We start from the raw sequence: 17,569 nt of genomic DNA, 5'->3' as shown, positions 1-17,569 counted from the left end.
ACAGTGCACACTCAGTAGATGTAATATCTTAAGTAAATAATGCTAAACGTCAGACATGATGGGTGTATCACTGTGACATGACAGTAGTAAGAACATGATAAAGAACATGACAAAGTGCAGATGTGCTCATAGAGAACAATTGTATCCAATGGCTATTTATTTATACAATGGCGTACAGTGACTGTGCAACGCCGTGGTACATAGTAAGGTCAGATGGAGTGTGTGTGTGAGAGAGATCTGTCCAGTCCCTGAGTATTCAGGAGCCTTATGGCTTGAGGGAAGAAACTGTTACACAGTTTGGTACTGAGGGCCCTAATGCTTCGGTACCTTTTTCCAGATGGCAGGAGTGTGAACAGTGAGTTTTTCCGTCGGTAACGGAAAAACTATTTGCAATGCGAAAAGTTATGCCTTTGCCCGAACAAATGTTGCTTTTCCCGAATTTAATATAGCTTTTGCAAACCCGGAAACTGTTCAGCGACCACTTTAGACAGTGAAAGACCGTTTGCGAATTTTATAATAAAACTTCTTACTGAAAAAGTCGTTATGTTTGCTGCAAAAGATTACGACACCTTCAAGCTCTTCTTAAAAGTGCGCAATTAAAATTCGCAATGTAATAACAGTTTCAAGGACAAAATGACATTGTGAGATTTTTATTCTTATTGGTGCAGGGTCGGACTGGGCCCCCCTCCGGCCCCAACCCTGCCGCACCGGTGCGCGCACAGTGTCTGCACAAACTTTTTCTTTGCCGCGACCTCCGACAAAGGGGGTCGCGGCATTAAGGGCAGATGTGGGTATGGACCTGGGCCGGCGGGGCCACAAGAGCCGGTGGGCCGCCGGGTTTTCTCCCAGTGTCCCGCCGGCCCAGTCCGACACTGAATTGGTGCAAATTGTTTTGCTCTTTGTGACTTTTATTACATTCCCCCGCTAGTCTTTTATATTTACTTACTATACTCTATTCTTTCATTATTAAGTCTCTTTTTCCCCATAAAGAAATAGGGAATGACCATGAAATAGGCCAAATAATTAGAAGCAAGAGGCCCAGGGCCGGATTTACATATTGGGCGCCTCTAGGCCCACTGCCATTCGTCGCCTCTGTCCCCTCCAGGAGGACAGTAGTAATAGGGATTGGTGCTTGGGAAATTTAAAAAATAATTATATCACAAGTGCATCCCCAGTATTTTTGAACCAATGTGGGTGTGGTTGGGCAGCATGCCGCACCCCTAAATCCTGCCGCCCTAGGCCCGGGCCTAGATGGCCTTTCCACAAATCCGGTCCTGAAGAGGCCCAATGACACCTGGGCCCACCGGGAGTTTTCCTGGTATCCCAGTGGCTGTTGGGCATCAGGGGATCCTACAAAATCTCATGTTTTGATCAAAATCAAACGAAAAGTTCTGGTCACAATCTCCTGTGTAGTTAGCGCTGCTGTTTCTCTTAGTGCCTTTTAACCTACAAGGACAATTTGTTTATCATTTATCTAATGATTCAATTCTTCACAGGAGAGGAGTGTCTATGTGTCCAGTAATGAAGGGATATGGAGGCAGTGATAACTGAGGCAGTTGCCATGATCCAAGTCCCCTATAAGTTCTTATACAGGGAGACCACAGTTAGGTTGATGCTGCCCATATAAGACGTCATTAACCCATGGCAGGCAGGAATGATACACAAAGAGCACGCTGGGAAGGACAAATGAACTCTCCCAGGCTCTCGCTGAGGTTGGATAAATCCCCAGTAAAATCCGCCCATTTAATGACAAAGGCCGCCTGCTCTGTCACGAAAGCCCGCCCCTTCGCTCGCTCAATTTAGAAGTTTCTCAGTCACTCTGTGGCTTTTGAATGAACCGCGGCTTATGGTCTAAAGAAGGGGGAAGCAGGGGACTCATACAACTACAACGTGGGGGAGAAACACTTCGGTGCATTTAGATTCGCTCACTTCTCACAGAGACGTCACGGTGCAGGCCAAAGTCGAGCCCTTTTAAGCACAGGACCAATGAGAACGCGGCTTTGCAGCCGAGCCCTCTCCGGGGGGACCAATGACAGCCTCGTGTTGTTGATCGAGCCTCCTCCGGTCATGTGAGAGCTGGATGCCAGCATGGAAGGTAGGAGTTATTGCAGCGCCATGTGGGCCCGTGGCTGAAGCAGAGGAATCCCAGGATCAGACGAGGTGAGGAGCAGTCTGGTGGCACGAGCCGACTGTAAATACTTTCTTGCGGTGGCTGCGCCGTGTGTGGGAGATTTTCGAGGCGGGGGAGAGTTTAACATTGAAAAAAGACATATGAACTATGAACTAGGGGGGTTGCAATCTACAGAAATTGACCGACAAGTGCGAACACTGGCCACCGATTTCTATTCGTGTAATTGCATGCAATCGATTTCCTTATCGTAAGAGCTCTCTTTCTATAGAAACCCATGTGTATATATACTCTATAAACTCTTGTGGCGATACATCTGCAGCGTGTCTCGGTATAACTAACGGGACTGAAGAATATAGAGCAATAAAATCATTTGCAAATCGATCAGCAAGTCTGGCCCTCGGGCCTCTGCCTGAACCTGAGCTGCGAGAGTGAGTGGGCGTGGCACAGTTACCTGCAAAGCTCACACTGTGGAACTGGAAATAGAGCTTTCTCTTCTGACGCTCAATCGTGAGCTAGATATGCTGGAGAGGAATTCACTCTTATGTATTCTATTGGCTAGATCTAGAAACTGAGCCCCCCTCCCTGGTGTTGATCATAAACTTGTACCTTTGCTTGTGATCCACTGGGTGCTGTCACCCTACTGGTCACCCCAACAGGAGGGGGAGGGTGCCTCTACTCACACTGAGCTTTTTAAACTTGCTAATGAACACTGCCAGTCTTGTCTCTAGGGTGCAAGATGGAGGAAAGCGATCTTAAAGGAGTTGTGTACCTTTAAGTTAACTTTTAGTATGTTATAGAACACCAATTATGAGCAACTTTTTAATTGGTCTTCGTTATTTATTGTTTATCGTTTTTGAATTATTTGCCTTTTTCTTCTGACTCTTTCCAGCTTTCAGATGGGGGGCACTGACCCTATGAAAAAATGCTCTGTAGGGCTACATAGTTATAATTATTGCTACTCTTTATTATTCATCTTTCTATTCAGCCCCTCTCCTATTCATATACCAGTTTCTTATTCAATCAGTGCATGATTGATAGGGTAATTTGTGCCCTAATAACTGGATTGCTGACATTGCAAATTGAGAGCAGCTGAATAAAATGCTAAATGACTCAAAAACCACAGATAATAAAAAAATGACAACCAATTGCAAATTGTCTCAAAATATCACTCTCTACATCAGGCATGTCCAAAGTCAGGCCCGGGGGCCATTTGCGGCCCATTTTCAAATTTACAGCGGCCCTCAGCCTCCATCATGAAATTAATAATGAGGGCCCCCTTAGCACTGTGCGAACAGGAATCGCGTAGCAGTAATATTTGGGCACATTAGTGAAATGATCTGCCACTTGGTCTGTACTGCTGCCTGTGTGCTGAAGGTGTTAGCAAAAGACACGTATTGGCACGTAGTGATGCACCGCACTCACATACTTCTTTAGGGCTGAAGGTGAACGTATATTGGTCTTTCACTGTCTAAAGTGGTCGCTGAACAGTTTCCGAGTTCGCAAAAGCTATATTAAATTCGGGCAAAGCAAAATTTGTTCGCGCAAAGGCATAACTTTTCGCATTGCAAATAGTTTTTCCGTTACCGACTTTTATTACATTCCCCCATAGGAGAAAGCCCACAGTCTAAGGTTTTCTGGTGGGCCCCTGGCATCCCAGTCTGACACTGCCCACAACTGTGTCTATTGCTAACACTTTCAGCACACTTGCAGCAGTATAGACCAAGTGGCAGATCATTTCACTAATGGGCCAAAATATTACGGCTACGCGATTCCTTGTTTAAATTAGTTAAATGATGTTAATGGTTCAAAGAATGTCAGGCTGAATGGTCGGCCCCCATACATTTTCACCTCACCAAATCTGGCCCTCGTTGCAAAAAGTTTGGACACCCCTGCTCTACATCATATTACAAGTTAACTCAAAGGTGAACAACCCCTTTAAGAGCAGGCCTTACTTTAAGTGGAAACACTGAATTATCTGAGGGTTTAACTAAATAAATCAGGACAGCCAGATATTTCACGAGAGGCTCTCTTATTGGCACTTTTTGAAACGATGTATGTAAAGAAGCAGGTTTAGTGCAAAATTTTGTGCTTTCAATCAGAATTCTTTTTTTAAATTTTTATTTTTATTGAGTCTTAAGAAAGTAAGAAAAAATACCGAAAGGAAAGAAAAAACACAGTTCCATACAGGACTGCATATTCAGAACAGTAAGACATTATGTAAGCACAATCCAGCTGGTAATGTCTTTCAAAAATCGAATAAACAATTGACATTCAAAGTTTCCAACAAAAAGCTTTGTCTCGATAATATTTAGATACATGCATGAAAAATCAAACTAAGAGCTATCGCCAGCAGAGGGATTGGTAACAAATTTACCTGTAAAATGTCCGCAGTCAGCGCCATGGCAGTCAAACAGTTGGGGAGCTGTTATAGATAAGAGCAACTGGGGATGTAGGGGGGGGGGGACAGACACAGCAATAGCGTGAGCTACCAGCAGAAGTGGCAAGTAGAACTGGCTAATGAGCACTCGGGAACATATCAGCTTGTCTCACATAGTAACCATTAAGTCGCACATTTCAAAAAGCAGAGGTCAACAACATCTGCAGGCAAATATACATTCGGAATATATATGAAGAATACAAGTACAGTCACTGACTTGGTTTGGCAAGAGCACTCCCATTACTCATGAGAGCAATGGAGTCCAGATATTGTATCCATAGGCGCCAGGTGGACCAATGTTTAAGAATATCAGTATGAGAGTCAGCATGGGTCTCCTCAAATTTGTGAATCTCTTCCATTTCTTGGATCCATTCAGCTCGTGTTGGGGAAACAGTACTTTGCCATTTGCGAGGAATTAATATTTTGGCAGCGTTCAATGCAAACTGCATCAGGGACTTTTTATAAGAGTGCACAGAGTCCGTATTGAAGTGCAAGAGTAACAATCAGAATTCTTTGTGCACACCACAGTTTGATTTGCACGCTGAATAAACATTTGTGCACATGAAAACAGCTTAGTAGCAACAAGATACTTGTATATCCAGTGCCATAGCTAAAGATGAACTTGCCCCTTTGCTCTGAGCTCGATTATTCTTCATTTCACTTCAACACTTTTTGTGTCCCTGTTAGATTCCCAACAGCAGGCCTCATGTCAGGCATCACTAGGGAACAGGGTTTGCAGCAACTCAGAGTATAAAGTAAGCAATTAAAGTCACTGAGGGGCCTAACTACTTGCCATCTCACTGACTTTTACATATCATTAAAACATGGGCAAAATGCATTTAATGTATTGGCTTTATAACCAAGCCTTTGTTTTCAGATATACTGTATCTTGAAGAACCATTAATGGGGTTTTCTATTATTTTTGTTAAGACCTTGTAAACCAGCATTCATCGTTTCTATGGAGGTATTTCGACTGCATCTTTTGTGTCTGTACATCTACCTACCTGTGGAATTTATCATTCTCTGCCCACAGTTTCACTGGTTAAAAGGCTCTTGGGGGGGGGGGGAGCGAGCAAAACCTTATACTTGGCAAAACCGCAAGCAGAGAAAGAGTTCAACCCTTAAGCATTTTTTTTAAGATTGTAAAATATTCCTTTATTTTGATCCCATAGGCTCCATCCAATAGAATACACCCTCTGTTCATATTACTGCCAGAGCTAGTTCTATGTGATCTGGTAAGTTGCAAATCCATACACAACTTGATAAATACACCTTTATATTTTTATGTGGTAATGTTTGGTGCTGTGTTATTTTGTTACAACTCTGTTTGTAAGGTGTGTGTGTCACGTTTCCCTAAATGCACAACTAGGAAAAGCACACAGAAATGTCATTATTTTCATATTTCCATGCTACCATTTTGCTTTCATTCACTAAAGCATTTTTCTCTAAAGCTTCCTGTTGAACAGAAATTTTAATTGTGCATGATACAAGCATCTGTTTTCTGGAAATCCATTGTCCAGAAAGCTCTAAAATACAACGTAATTTAAATTTGGGACGTGTCAAATCCACTATTTGGGGATTTTGACACATCTTGAATCTTTCATGAAGGCTTTGGCCAAATCTCATACTGAATCCGAGCTTGTATATGTAAATTATGACAGTGTAAAAAAAAAAATAAGTTTACAGTTTTTTTCCCCCTTGTTCGTGTGGCCAAGTCATGTGTTTTTTAAGGGTTTGGATTTGGTTTGGCTAGGAAATTGGATTAAGTTACAGTAAATCTGAATCATGCTGAGAAAGATTCAGGATTCAGCACATTCCTAATTTCCAGCAAGAATTTCTTTGCTTTTTCTATTTTATAATAAACGACTACATTGTAAATTAGCATAAAACCATGTTGGTGTCAAATAATAAATAAATAATTCTATTTCCCTTTTTTAATGTTTAGAGCCTTAATGCAAAGTGCTCCACTTTATGCAGATGCATCTTTTCTTGAAAACCCCATACCTATAACATATCTTTTTCTGACTTTTTGTACCTATAAAGTAGGGAAGGCAACCAGTGAAATTCCTGCAGTTTTAGGCTTCTCTGATAACCCTCGCTGGTAGTAAAGGAGCTCCAATGTAGGACAGGCCTTGGGGCTCCTTAACTAGCAGAAATGCTAAATTACCCATATCTGCTACAAGTTAGAAAATTAAAGCAACTACAGGTATGGAACCTGTTATCCAGAATGCTTGGGACCTGTTTTCCTGGAGAACGGATTTTTCTGTAATATGGATCTTCATACCTTAAGTCTACTAGAAAGTCATGTATACAATAAATAAACCCAATAAGCTGTTTTTTCTTCCAATAAGGATTAATTATATCTTAGTTTGGATCAAGTACAAGGTACTTTTTTTTTTTTTTTTTTTATTATTATTACAGAGAAAAAGGAAATCGGTTTTAAAGATTTGGATTATTTGATTATAATTTAGTCTATGGGAGGCAGCCTTTCCATAATTCAGAACCTTTTGTATAACAGGTTTCCGGATAATGGATACCATACCTGTATCTGCTTGGTATGGCCAACCACATTGGCTAATTATGTGCCCCTTATTATACATTGTTCTCGTGGGTGGGGAAAAAGTGGAGCCAATTGTGAAGAAGAAATAACAATGTGCCTTCCCCGCTTGTTATAAAAGCCAATAGGACCATGTGGTTCTGCAAGTGGAGCCCACATTCCTCAGGCCAACCTAAGAAGTGTTCTTTCACAGCGACAGAGGTGGGAACAAAGCCGGGCACCCTAGAAAAGATGCAGACCCTTGCACCCATTCAAAACGGCCTGGGGATAACATAGGTTATACATGGGGGATTTGTTTCTTAAAGTTGCCCACTTGTAGAATATTGATAATATGGAACCTTTTTATAAAATAAGGTAAAAAAAATCCATTGTTCAGTGTTTTAAATGGAAGATTTTCTTTGAGTAGTTGGCTTGTAGGTCAGTATTCATATTTTGCATAGTCATTTTTTATGAAGAATTACAAAAGTTAAATTTTGGTATTGTCTTTGGATTTAATAGAACAACCTCATAGTGCAAAATCACATCATCAAGAGTGTGTGTAAAAAATCCTTATCATACCCTCTGTTTAATCCTTCATTAAAGGACACAATTATAATGGATACACAGATATTTTTCCTTATTTTATCTTATTCTCTCTACAGATTAAGCTTCATAAGGGTTTCGTGAAGTCATTCTGTGTGAGACACCACTCTCTCTGCTCTGCAGGGAGCAAGGTGTTCCTTTCCTGTTTAAAATGGTTTCCATCAGTTGCAACAAACCTCTCCCTGGAGCTGATATTCTTTCTAATGCTGCATCTGCTTGTGACCTGACCATGGCAATTTCACAGTGGGAGGAGAAGCCAGTGCCCACAATAATGAAGACTGATGACTGCTCTTCTAACAACTCTCTGGATGAGCAGCTTAACAGCACTGTTGCTTTTAAAAAAGACGAGGGTGATGATTTTCTTCAAGAAGGTGGTCTTCAGGAAGAAGTGGGAGGTATTATTTTCTCTCATTTGGTAAGGACTGTGGAGGATACAAAGGAAACCACTCAGTCTGCACATTTGAAAGTCCCTGACTTTTCTGCTGCTTTTCCCCAGGAATTTTCTCCCACATTAGAGGAAATTGAAGAGTTTTTAAAGGACAACATGGATCTTATACGTGAGGAGCTGGGTGAAAATCAGCCAATTCCCCCTGGATGGCTTCAGAGCTGCAAAACAGGTGATCAGACGTCACCCACAATTGAAATTCTCCCAGGCGAGAAGGTGCCCACTCCAGTGACTCCGGAAGCTTCCACACATTCACCTTCCACAACTGGAACTATACCTGTTCTCCTCCAGATTCAGCCAGTGCCTGGGACTTCCTCTCCAGCCCAAAGCTCATCTGGCACCGTGCGTGTGGCTCAGCTGTTAATCAGTGTTCAGGGTCAGAGCTTGGCATTGGCACCCATGCCAGGACCTGCTTCACCTGGGGACCAGAAGTATGTGAGGATTGCTCCACTTCCAGTAGCTGTTCGACCCCTCACACTGGGAGGTGTTTTTGTAAGTGAGGGACTGCAAAGGACACAGAAGGGGACAGCAGCTGTAATACGTGTACACAAGTGTAGCCACCCTGGTTGTAACAAGATGTACACCAAGAGTTCACACCTTAAAGCACATTTCAGGAGGCATACAGGAGAAAAACCTTATGTCTGCACATGGCCAGAGTGTGGCTGGAGGTAAGATGCACAAGGCAGGAATTTGTTACTGGTCAGAGAAAAAAACACAAACATATTTTCATAGTATCAAAGTAATTAGGTTGGAAAAAATACACTTTAATCAAGTTCCAAACTTTTATGTCTATATAAAACCTGATGACTCCTTGTTGATCCAGACAAATGCAAAAAAAAAAAAAAGAACATACCAGTGCATTATACTTGGCTCCACTCACTGTACTGTAGGAAAGGAACCAATCAACAGCTAGCAGGACCTGATAGGGAACTGAAGCCTGTCTGTGTTTGTGTGACTGCAGGGCTGTGATTGCCTGTCCCCCTTTTACTGTGTGACTGCAGGGACTGTTAGGACACGCCCACCCCTCACTTGAAACACAGACAGGGACCAGTCCCTGGATCAACTTGTGCTATGAGCTATCTATAGCTAAAAAGCCATCCAACTCCTTCTTAAAGCTATCTAATGTATCAGCCTGTACAACTGATTCAGGGAGAGAATTCCACATCTTCACAGCTCTCACGGTAAAATACCCCTTCTCAATATTTAGTCGGAACCGCCTTTCTTCTACATATAAAGAATCAATAACCGGTCCGGTAGAGTGTTTATGTGCATTTCTATAAAAGCAGTGTCGATTCTGTATGTTCTAATGGCAAAATATATGTGTCCGTTTTCATACCATAATGGGGAAGTTTATTTTTTTGTGTTTTATTTCTTTAGTATACCATGTATGACTTGACTTTCATTTCCATTGTTTTTAAATTGTTCTCCTTCCTCCTTTGATTTTTTTCCCCCCCATCATTCAATTAAAGATGATGTCCGGTTACTATGGGTATGAGAAGCGGAGGGGCAAAAAAAGTGAAAGCAATCAAAGACCAATTGCAAAATGGCATACTATTATACCACTCTCGAGTCTACCTTAATAATAACTGTAAAATAATCTATTCCTCTGACTATGGGTGCCTTTGCTAAATGAAATGCATTAGCTTGTTGGTGCGGTTCTGCCCTGTTGAATTGATCTGTTCCTGGTAGGACACACCCAAATGCATAATAACAGCTTTTTATTATTGTTTCTTTATTATCATTGTCCACAAGGAGCTTTAGTTACAGGAACGTGACATTGTTTCTTTCTCTATATAAACACATTCTTTGGTTTTTTTTTCTACAGGGAAATTATTGTACTGTATCTTACAGATACAGTTTTGAAAAGATTTCCACAGCAACATTCAGACCTGAGAGCAAACAAACCATAGTTACACAAACATGCAAGTGTATAGTCCTGATGTGGTTGTCCATTGTATACTGCTTCAGTTCACCTAGTTACCTATAGGAAGAACAATGATCATTTTTTGATCAAACATGAACTTATTGTGGAATGTTCCATTAAAGCTACAAAGAAAAGTGTTTTTTTTTTTTTTTAGACTTTTTTGTTTGATCCTTTCGAGGTACATTGTTAGTGCCAAGAATATCTAAGACGGGAAATAAGTGTTTATCCTAATTGATTTACAGTTTGGTTCCATGGGCATCTAAGATGGCAAATATGCATTCCCTAGGATTTTCCTATATATTGAACTATAAACTGAATTGGAGCCATTCATAACATGGTTTTTATTTTTTATATTAAACCTTTAGCCTCCCATATTTACATTATACCAATGGACCATCAACTTTGGTGTAGCTAGCTCCTGTTTAAAGCTCTGACGCAAACTATATCCGTGCATGGCTTTGGTTCTCAGGGCAGCCAGGGGTTGACCTTGTCAGCTAAAGGCAATGTGTTGTGATGCTACTAAAGCTTTTTATTCAGCATTGGCTATTACTGCCATTGCCCTTTGTCATTGATCAGCTAGTATCTCTAGAGAAATAGTTGCATATGGGGTTATCTTTGTAAAATCACCTCAAAATTGTCCTTCTGGCTACAACTTGTTTGCTGCAATGCAGGGGGAACACTGCATGAATGTCCAGGCCCGGACTGGCAATCTGTGGGCTGCTCTAAGTTCCCATAGACTGTCACTATTTATTGGGCTGTTTGGGCCTCTGTGAACCTGAAATATCAGGGCCTATTTTAAATTCCCGTCCAGACCTGAGAATGTCGGTGTTTTTGTTTCTGAGAGGATTCCAGCTCAGTGTGCAGTATAATAATAATATAATAAACATGGGGTGAATCTGAGCATTTTGTCATCTGCCCAGCGAGCCATTGCGTAGGCAACAGTATAGCCCCGTGTGACATAGTACTAAACCTCTAACAAAACTTTCCTGTGTTTCTTTCCTTTATGCCTCCCTAGGTATCTTATGTACACAATAAATTCTAATGACTTTTTACAGTAGGGACAGTCCCCAAGCCTATGCGGCCTCCAAAATCAATCTGGTATTTCTTTAAACGGCTGTACTACCTTGATATTTCTCTGTGAAAATGATATTGTTGAATTACTTGTAGTCTGTATAAAGGTATGGGATCTGTTATCCAGAAACCCATAATCTAGAAAGCTCAGACTCCATTCTTTCCAAATAATTTACATTTTGTTTTTTCTCTGTAATAATAGAACAGTACCTTGTACGTTATCCCAACTAAGATATAAATTCTTATTGGAGCCAAAACACTGTTGGTTTTTTTTTTAGTAGACTTAAGGTATGATGCTCCAAACTGCAGAAATACCCGTTATCTGGAAAACCCCAGGTCTCTAGCATTCTGGATAATAGGTCCCATACGTGTATTGGCTTGTATTGTGTATAACCTGTGCCACCCCGTGAACCTAATTGTTGCAGTCTTAAATCTCAAACTGAACATGACACATGAATGGCAGAATATACAGGCACAGGATGTATTATCTGGAAACCTGTTATACAGAATGGACGAATCAATGCTTTTTCTCTGTATTAAGTCTGAAACTTGTTCTTGATGGTAACTAAGCTAAGCTACTATCATGTTTACATTTTTTTAAAACTTATTTTTAGGTTTTCCCGCTCAGACGAGCTGTCCAGACACAAGAGGTCCCATTCTGGAGTGAAGCCCTATCAGTGTGTAGTGTGTGACAAGAAATTTGCTCGTAGTGACCACTTGTCAAAACACATGAAGATTCATCGTGGCCAGAGGGTTGGTGGATCTCGGACACCCCGCGCTAGCACTTAACCCAACTTCCCAGGAATTTTAACTGGACACTGTGAAAATATGATTTTTTTTTCTCCAAATATAAGTCCTAGGTCCCCCATTTGGGAATGTGGACTGCAAGACGCTGGTGTTTGGTTACAGTCTATTTAACCTCTTCAGCACCAACTTGGCATGCAAAGCCATCTGGCAGGGAAGAAGTTAAAAAGACATTTTGCTTAACTAAAAATTTTTTTTCTGCAAATCTGAAAAAGCTGTGTATGAAGGTGGCTTTATAATGAATCCCTGTGGATCTAAACCTACCTCTTCTTAATGACTGTTACATGCAACAACTTGGACACTGGTTAAAGACCATGTCTGTACACCAAACTTCTGACCTCTTCTGTCTTGTACAAACAGTAGAGATGCTATTCGTACCATTCTGCTGAGTTCATAATGTCCTTTGGCTGAGGATATTGCATTTACATATTGTTTACTAGGTTTGGTGTAATATAAAACGTTGGTCTTTTAGGGGAAAACGATTCACAGGAACTGTGGATACCTGGTTCCTAAAATTTCACACTACGTTCTAAAATTTTAGGTGATGTTTATTCAATATTTTAAAGATGCACTTCTTTCCGGCTCCTAAAAAGTCTCGGAGAATGCAAATGATATACATTAGTATGATGATTCTTCCATCCTGACTGCCTTAAGCTACTCATACTTATGTGTATAATGGATGTACTGCTTACAGGATTCAGTTTGGAATTTCAGCACTTTTTGCAATATTCAGAATTTCAGATCAGGTCAGCTAAACCCTAATATCATGTGGCTTTAAAAATGATGGATGGCTGAAGGGGACAAAATTTTGTTCAGCGATGATTCGCTTTTCTTGATTTTACTCTTAAACTTGAATTTGCATTTGGGTTTTCATTAAGACAGAACTTTTTAAGGAAGTTGAATTAGACTGTTATGGATTCACTACCATCTCTTTTGTTTTTTCGTCTTATCTATCATATAACTGTGTTTCAGTGTTTATGTAGCTATATGCATATATAATGCCTTTATTTTCTTTAGTTTTTTCCCCAGACATACACAAGCCTATATACTGACATACAAAATGAAAGCACTTCTTATAAGTGGAGACTAGCAGATTTTATGTGACTGATGGCTCCTGCTCTAAACATTTTACATATGAGCTCTCATTTCCAAGTCCATTTGCAATTAAATAAATACATACACATATATATATATATATATATATATATATATATATATATATATATATATATATATATATATAATGTACATAGGCGCAATCTAGAAGAAAGAGTAGCAGTGGCCCTATACTATACATGTATAGGGAGTGTATACTGAGCTCGAGGTTGCAGAAAAAGCCATAATTGACCTTTTCTGCACCTTGCAATCATCAGCAGCAGCTTTGTTTAATAAATAATCAAATTTGCTGCCAGCGTTTTTATTGGGCAGTGGGGACTGTTTGGGCCCCATTGTTCTCAAAATAGCAAAGTGTATTCTGTATCTCCGTTGAGGTTGCAGCACTAGATGCCTTTTCATTTTTGCATTTTTTTTGTTTAAATCTAGAACATATTGGGGGAAATGTAATGATATTTGCAAAGAGAACAAATTTGCACACAAATAAGCATAACAATTTGCATGTTGCGATCTTATCTTCTTCATTTGACTTTTATTGCATTGCAAATCTTGATTGCACACTTTTAAGACCTGCTTGAAGGTAGCGTAAACTTTTGGAGCAAACATAATTTTTTTCAGTAAGAAGTTTTTGCAAAATGTTTTACAGTTGTGCAAAGGCAAAATTGTTTGCAGTGTGAATATTTATTTAGTAGCTTTGCGAACAATTTTTCACTTAACGACCAATATTACAGCCCCCCAATCTAATCTAACATGGATACTTGTTATCAGATCTTTCTCTTTCGTATAATTGGCTCAGTGTAGTCAAACTCAAAATAAATCTTTGAAAAACAACTTTTTTTTTCTGCTTATGTCACGTCCCCATCCACCACCAACCCCAAGTTATTGCCTTGATGTACCTGAAATCACACCCAGCCTGAGCCTTTTGTATACTGTTATTTGGCATCATTGGGAGGTATGTCCAAACTGGTCCACTTTACTAATTTTGATGTTAAAAAAAGCTATTAGACTGATGAGGCAAGTTCAGATTACTGCTTGGTGCTACTACAGGCATGCAGTTAATGGATGTTGTGAAATATAATCAAGAACTGTTTTTTCCCCCGATATCTTTTATTAGGCTTTTAACACTGAGATGTTTTCATACTGAGCCCATCAATAATCACCTGAGCCTCTACATTTTTATTTCATTTACAAAATAAAGGCACACTTTTATTTTCTTCACTAATTTATTTGGTCTGTACGGTTTTCCAGCCAGAAAAGAGCCCCACTGCAGCATTTATTACAGGAAACTATCATGACATGTTAAATGACCGTAAATATTTAAATGTGACTTTGCTCTTTTCAGTTCTAAGATGTGTAGATTATATTTTAGTTAATATAATGTATTTATGATCATAAACTGTATAAGCTTCATCCTTTCAACTTTGTCCTCATCACTTCTCCATGTTAGGGAAATCAATTCTAATTGATGATGGGACACAATCTCTTTAAGATCCCCCCCTGATAAACTATAGTATTTTATGCCCTTGGTTAAACGTTGGCCCATTATCCTGTTCTAGATCATGTCAATGAATGAGAAGTGGAGATTTCTGCTTGGGATCACATCAAAATGTTTCAATGCAAACTCTCAAATTGTCTTTGGTGCATTCCTTCTATGTCCATCCACTCCATGCCCAATTTGTGTGTTTAGGGTTATAGAAAGGGTTGGGATGTATATCTACGCAATTAGACCTGCAACTGACTATACTGTAGGGTTTGTATGTGATATACCTAGCTACAAGGGTCTAATGGAGCCACATAAGTTTGGGTATGTCCCAAGCAGCTGGACCATCAGTTACACACCAGTTTAGTTTTATGGCACAGTGTTTCAAAAAACATCACTGCAATTGAACTTTGCATGCATTTCTGTGCTTTAATAGCTAGCACTGTCAAGCAGCAGAAGCAGATGAGTTTTTTCCATCTAACTCTGTCCAACAAAGTTTAGTGTGAGGGAAGGCCTAATGCCTTAATCATGTAACTTGTACATTTCCACAGACCAGCCAGTTCTAACTCCTGTTTCGGTTCTACAAACTGACTGTATATTAGGAGATATTTCAGAGATAATGAATTTTATTTTTCCTCTCTGTCTGTAAATATTTTTGTAATGATGTTCATAAAACCTGTACAGTGACAGACTGCGCAATAATCGAGCAAATTGTTTGTGGGCAGTTTTCTGATCGATATATTCTGTTTTTCAGTATTACATCTAGACCACAAAACTTGTGAATGTGCTGTGCAACAGCATTGGACTTACCGTAAAAGGAATCTAGTCACTCTCCCCACTATATTAATTGCAGGCAATGGACATCACCTGTGTCCCTATATGTGTAGAATTATTGAGTATATATTTACTGTAAACTGTCAAAAATGGTCAATTAAAAAGAGATTGGTTCTAACACTAGACTGTAATGAAATATCCATCAATGGTTCCTTTTAAACAATTTGCCTTTCTACCTAACTTGAATGAATTTGTGTATTTGTATATCTATAAACCGAATAATAAATAAAATAATGTGAAGGACCAATGTTTCATAGAAAACTAATGTTTATAATCTACAACATGAGTCTGGGGCTTGGCCCATTAAGAGGAAGGCACTTTTCACATTTTCACTTCGCACATGTCTATTGGTGGTACTGTATATATTATATTATAAGAATTTACAGTGACGTAACTAGAGGGGGGCGGGCGGGCCCCCCTCCGTACACCTGGAATTTGTGGTGCGTGAGCTACCGGGGGGGCCCTGAGGGGGTGCGGGCCCTGGCCCAATCGCACCCCCTGCTCCCCCGGTAGTTACTCCACTGGGAATTTATATCTATCTATATAGATAATAGAATTAACGGGGCCTATTTACTCACATTTGAATTCCTATTTTTCTCACAAATCACTTTTTTTTTTTTTTTTTATTTCTCTAAAATTAGAAATGTATTAATTGTAAAATCCATGAAAAAACTGTAGTACAAAAAATTGCCAAATAAAAGCAGTGGAGGTCCTATAGAAGACAATGGGAGCTGCCCTGATTTTACTGAATTTTTTTAGCCATTTGGACTTTCTGATTTTTCTTTTTGCTAGTAATTGTCTGAAAAACTAAACTTTTTACAGGTTTTCTTATTTTTTTTGTAGCCATTGTTTAGCATTCTTTTACGTGAAATTTAGATCTTTAATATATTACATGGCATTCCTGATTTTAGAGAAAATTAATTTATTCATGGTGAAAAAAAACTTCAAAAACCACTAAAATGGGAATGGGAAAAATTGCCATAAATGGGCCTCTTTTCCCATTGGTGTTTTAAGACTCCAGTTGAGATGGAACATTTTCCAATATGTTTGGTAAGGGGGAAACCAAAGATGGTGACTGTAGCATGATTTATTTTGGGAGTGAGAAATAGACATATGTAAACATGGCTCAAGGGGTTTGACCCTCTAGGACACTGTAGAATCCACATTAAGGTGCAAGTTTTCCATTTGCCATCGTAGGTACAGGCTCAGCAGTCACCCCACTTTCACTGCAGAACATGCAACACCTCAAAGGGGCTCATTTATCAACACTGGGCAAATTTGCCCAAGGGCAGTTACCTATAGCAACCAATCAGTGATTAGCTTTTTAAAGCCAGTTGCAAGTAGAACACTGAATGCAGCAATTTGATTGGTTGCCATGGGTTACTGCCCATGGGCAAATTTGCCCAGTGTTGATAAATGAGCCCCACAGTGTGTATCCTGTGGGCAGATTAGCTTTTATAATGATAGACAAGTGGTTTTCTTATTAAGAGATGAGACATGGGCAAAAATTGCAGAAAAATAGGATTTACTTAATTCAAACAAAAGGGTGCTTGTCTACACATGGTATCCACAAACCATAACAGTCTGTCCCACAGCTGAGAACACAGTCTTCCTCTACAAACAGCTCCATTCTCAACGGCCACTGAATTACCTGCCTGAGAGGGAATATTAACCTTATACACCGTCACATATCCTACTTTTGCCACATAATGAGAATCCCTTAAACACTCTCACACTATACAAAAGCTGTTTCTCAGAAGGCACACATTTTGCTAGAAAATTTTAAATTCCCTCATGTTTCATTTATGGGACATTGGGGGTCATTTATCAACACTGGGCAAATTTGCCCATGGGCAGTAACCCATGGCAACCAATCAGTGCTGAATTCATTGTTCTACGTACAGCTGGCTTCAAAAAGCTAAGCACTGATTGGTTGCTATAGGTAACTGCCCATGGGCAAATTTGCCCAGTGTTGATAAGTGAGATTGTATTTCTGCTCTTACACAGATGTGCTCACTGCAGACAAGTTCTGTGGCTTGCTTATTCACACACAGATTGAAGAGGTAGATTTTTCATCCCTCACCGCCTCAGACATTATGGGGTATATTTATCAAAGAGTGAAGTTAGAGATCACCACAGTCACAGAGTGAAATTCGGGCACTCTCCATTCATTTCTATGGGAATTTTAAAA

General features: G+C 39.8%; 1 protein-coding gene across 2 annotated transcripts; it reads left to right on the top strand.

Annotated features, from left to right (window-relative positions):
• The first annotated feature begins 1,817 nt into the window (after window positions 1-1,817).
• On the top strand, window positions 1,818-13,895 carry klf15.2.S (Kruppel-like factor 15, gene 2 S homeolog). 2 transcript variants are annotated; one of them, XM_018249368.2, is made up of 4 exons: window positions 1,818-2,160; window positions 5,741-5,803; window positions 7,767-8,820; window positions 11,762-13,895. In XM_018249368.2, the coding sequence occupies exons 3-4, from the start codon at window positions 7,859-7,861 to the stop codon at window positions 11,934-11,936; spliced, it is 1,137 nt and encodes a 378-aa protein (XP_018104857.1). In that variant the 5' UTR covers window positions 1,818-2,160; window positions 5,741-5,803; window positions 7,767-7,858; the 3' UTR covers window positions 11,937-13,895. The 2 variants fall into 2 exon arrangements, with proteins under 2 accessions (XP_018104857.1, XP_018104858.1); XM_018249369.2 differs by lacking the exon at window positions 5,741-5,803.
• The last annotated feature ends 3,674 nt before the right edge of the window (window positions 13,896-17,569 follow it).

Source organism: Xenopus laevis, chromosome 2S, assembly GCF_017654675.1.
Source record: "Xenopus laevis strain J_2021 chromosome 2S, Xenopus_laevis_v10.1, whole genome shotgun sequence".
Taxonomy (NCBI): Eukaryota; Metazoa; Chordata; class Amphibia; order Anura; family Pipidae; genus Xenopus; species Xenopus laevis.
The sequence above is the reverse complement of the archived record's forward strand: the minus strand, read 5'-3'. Positions and strand labels throughout refer to the sequence as shown.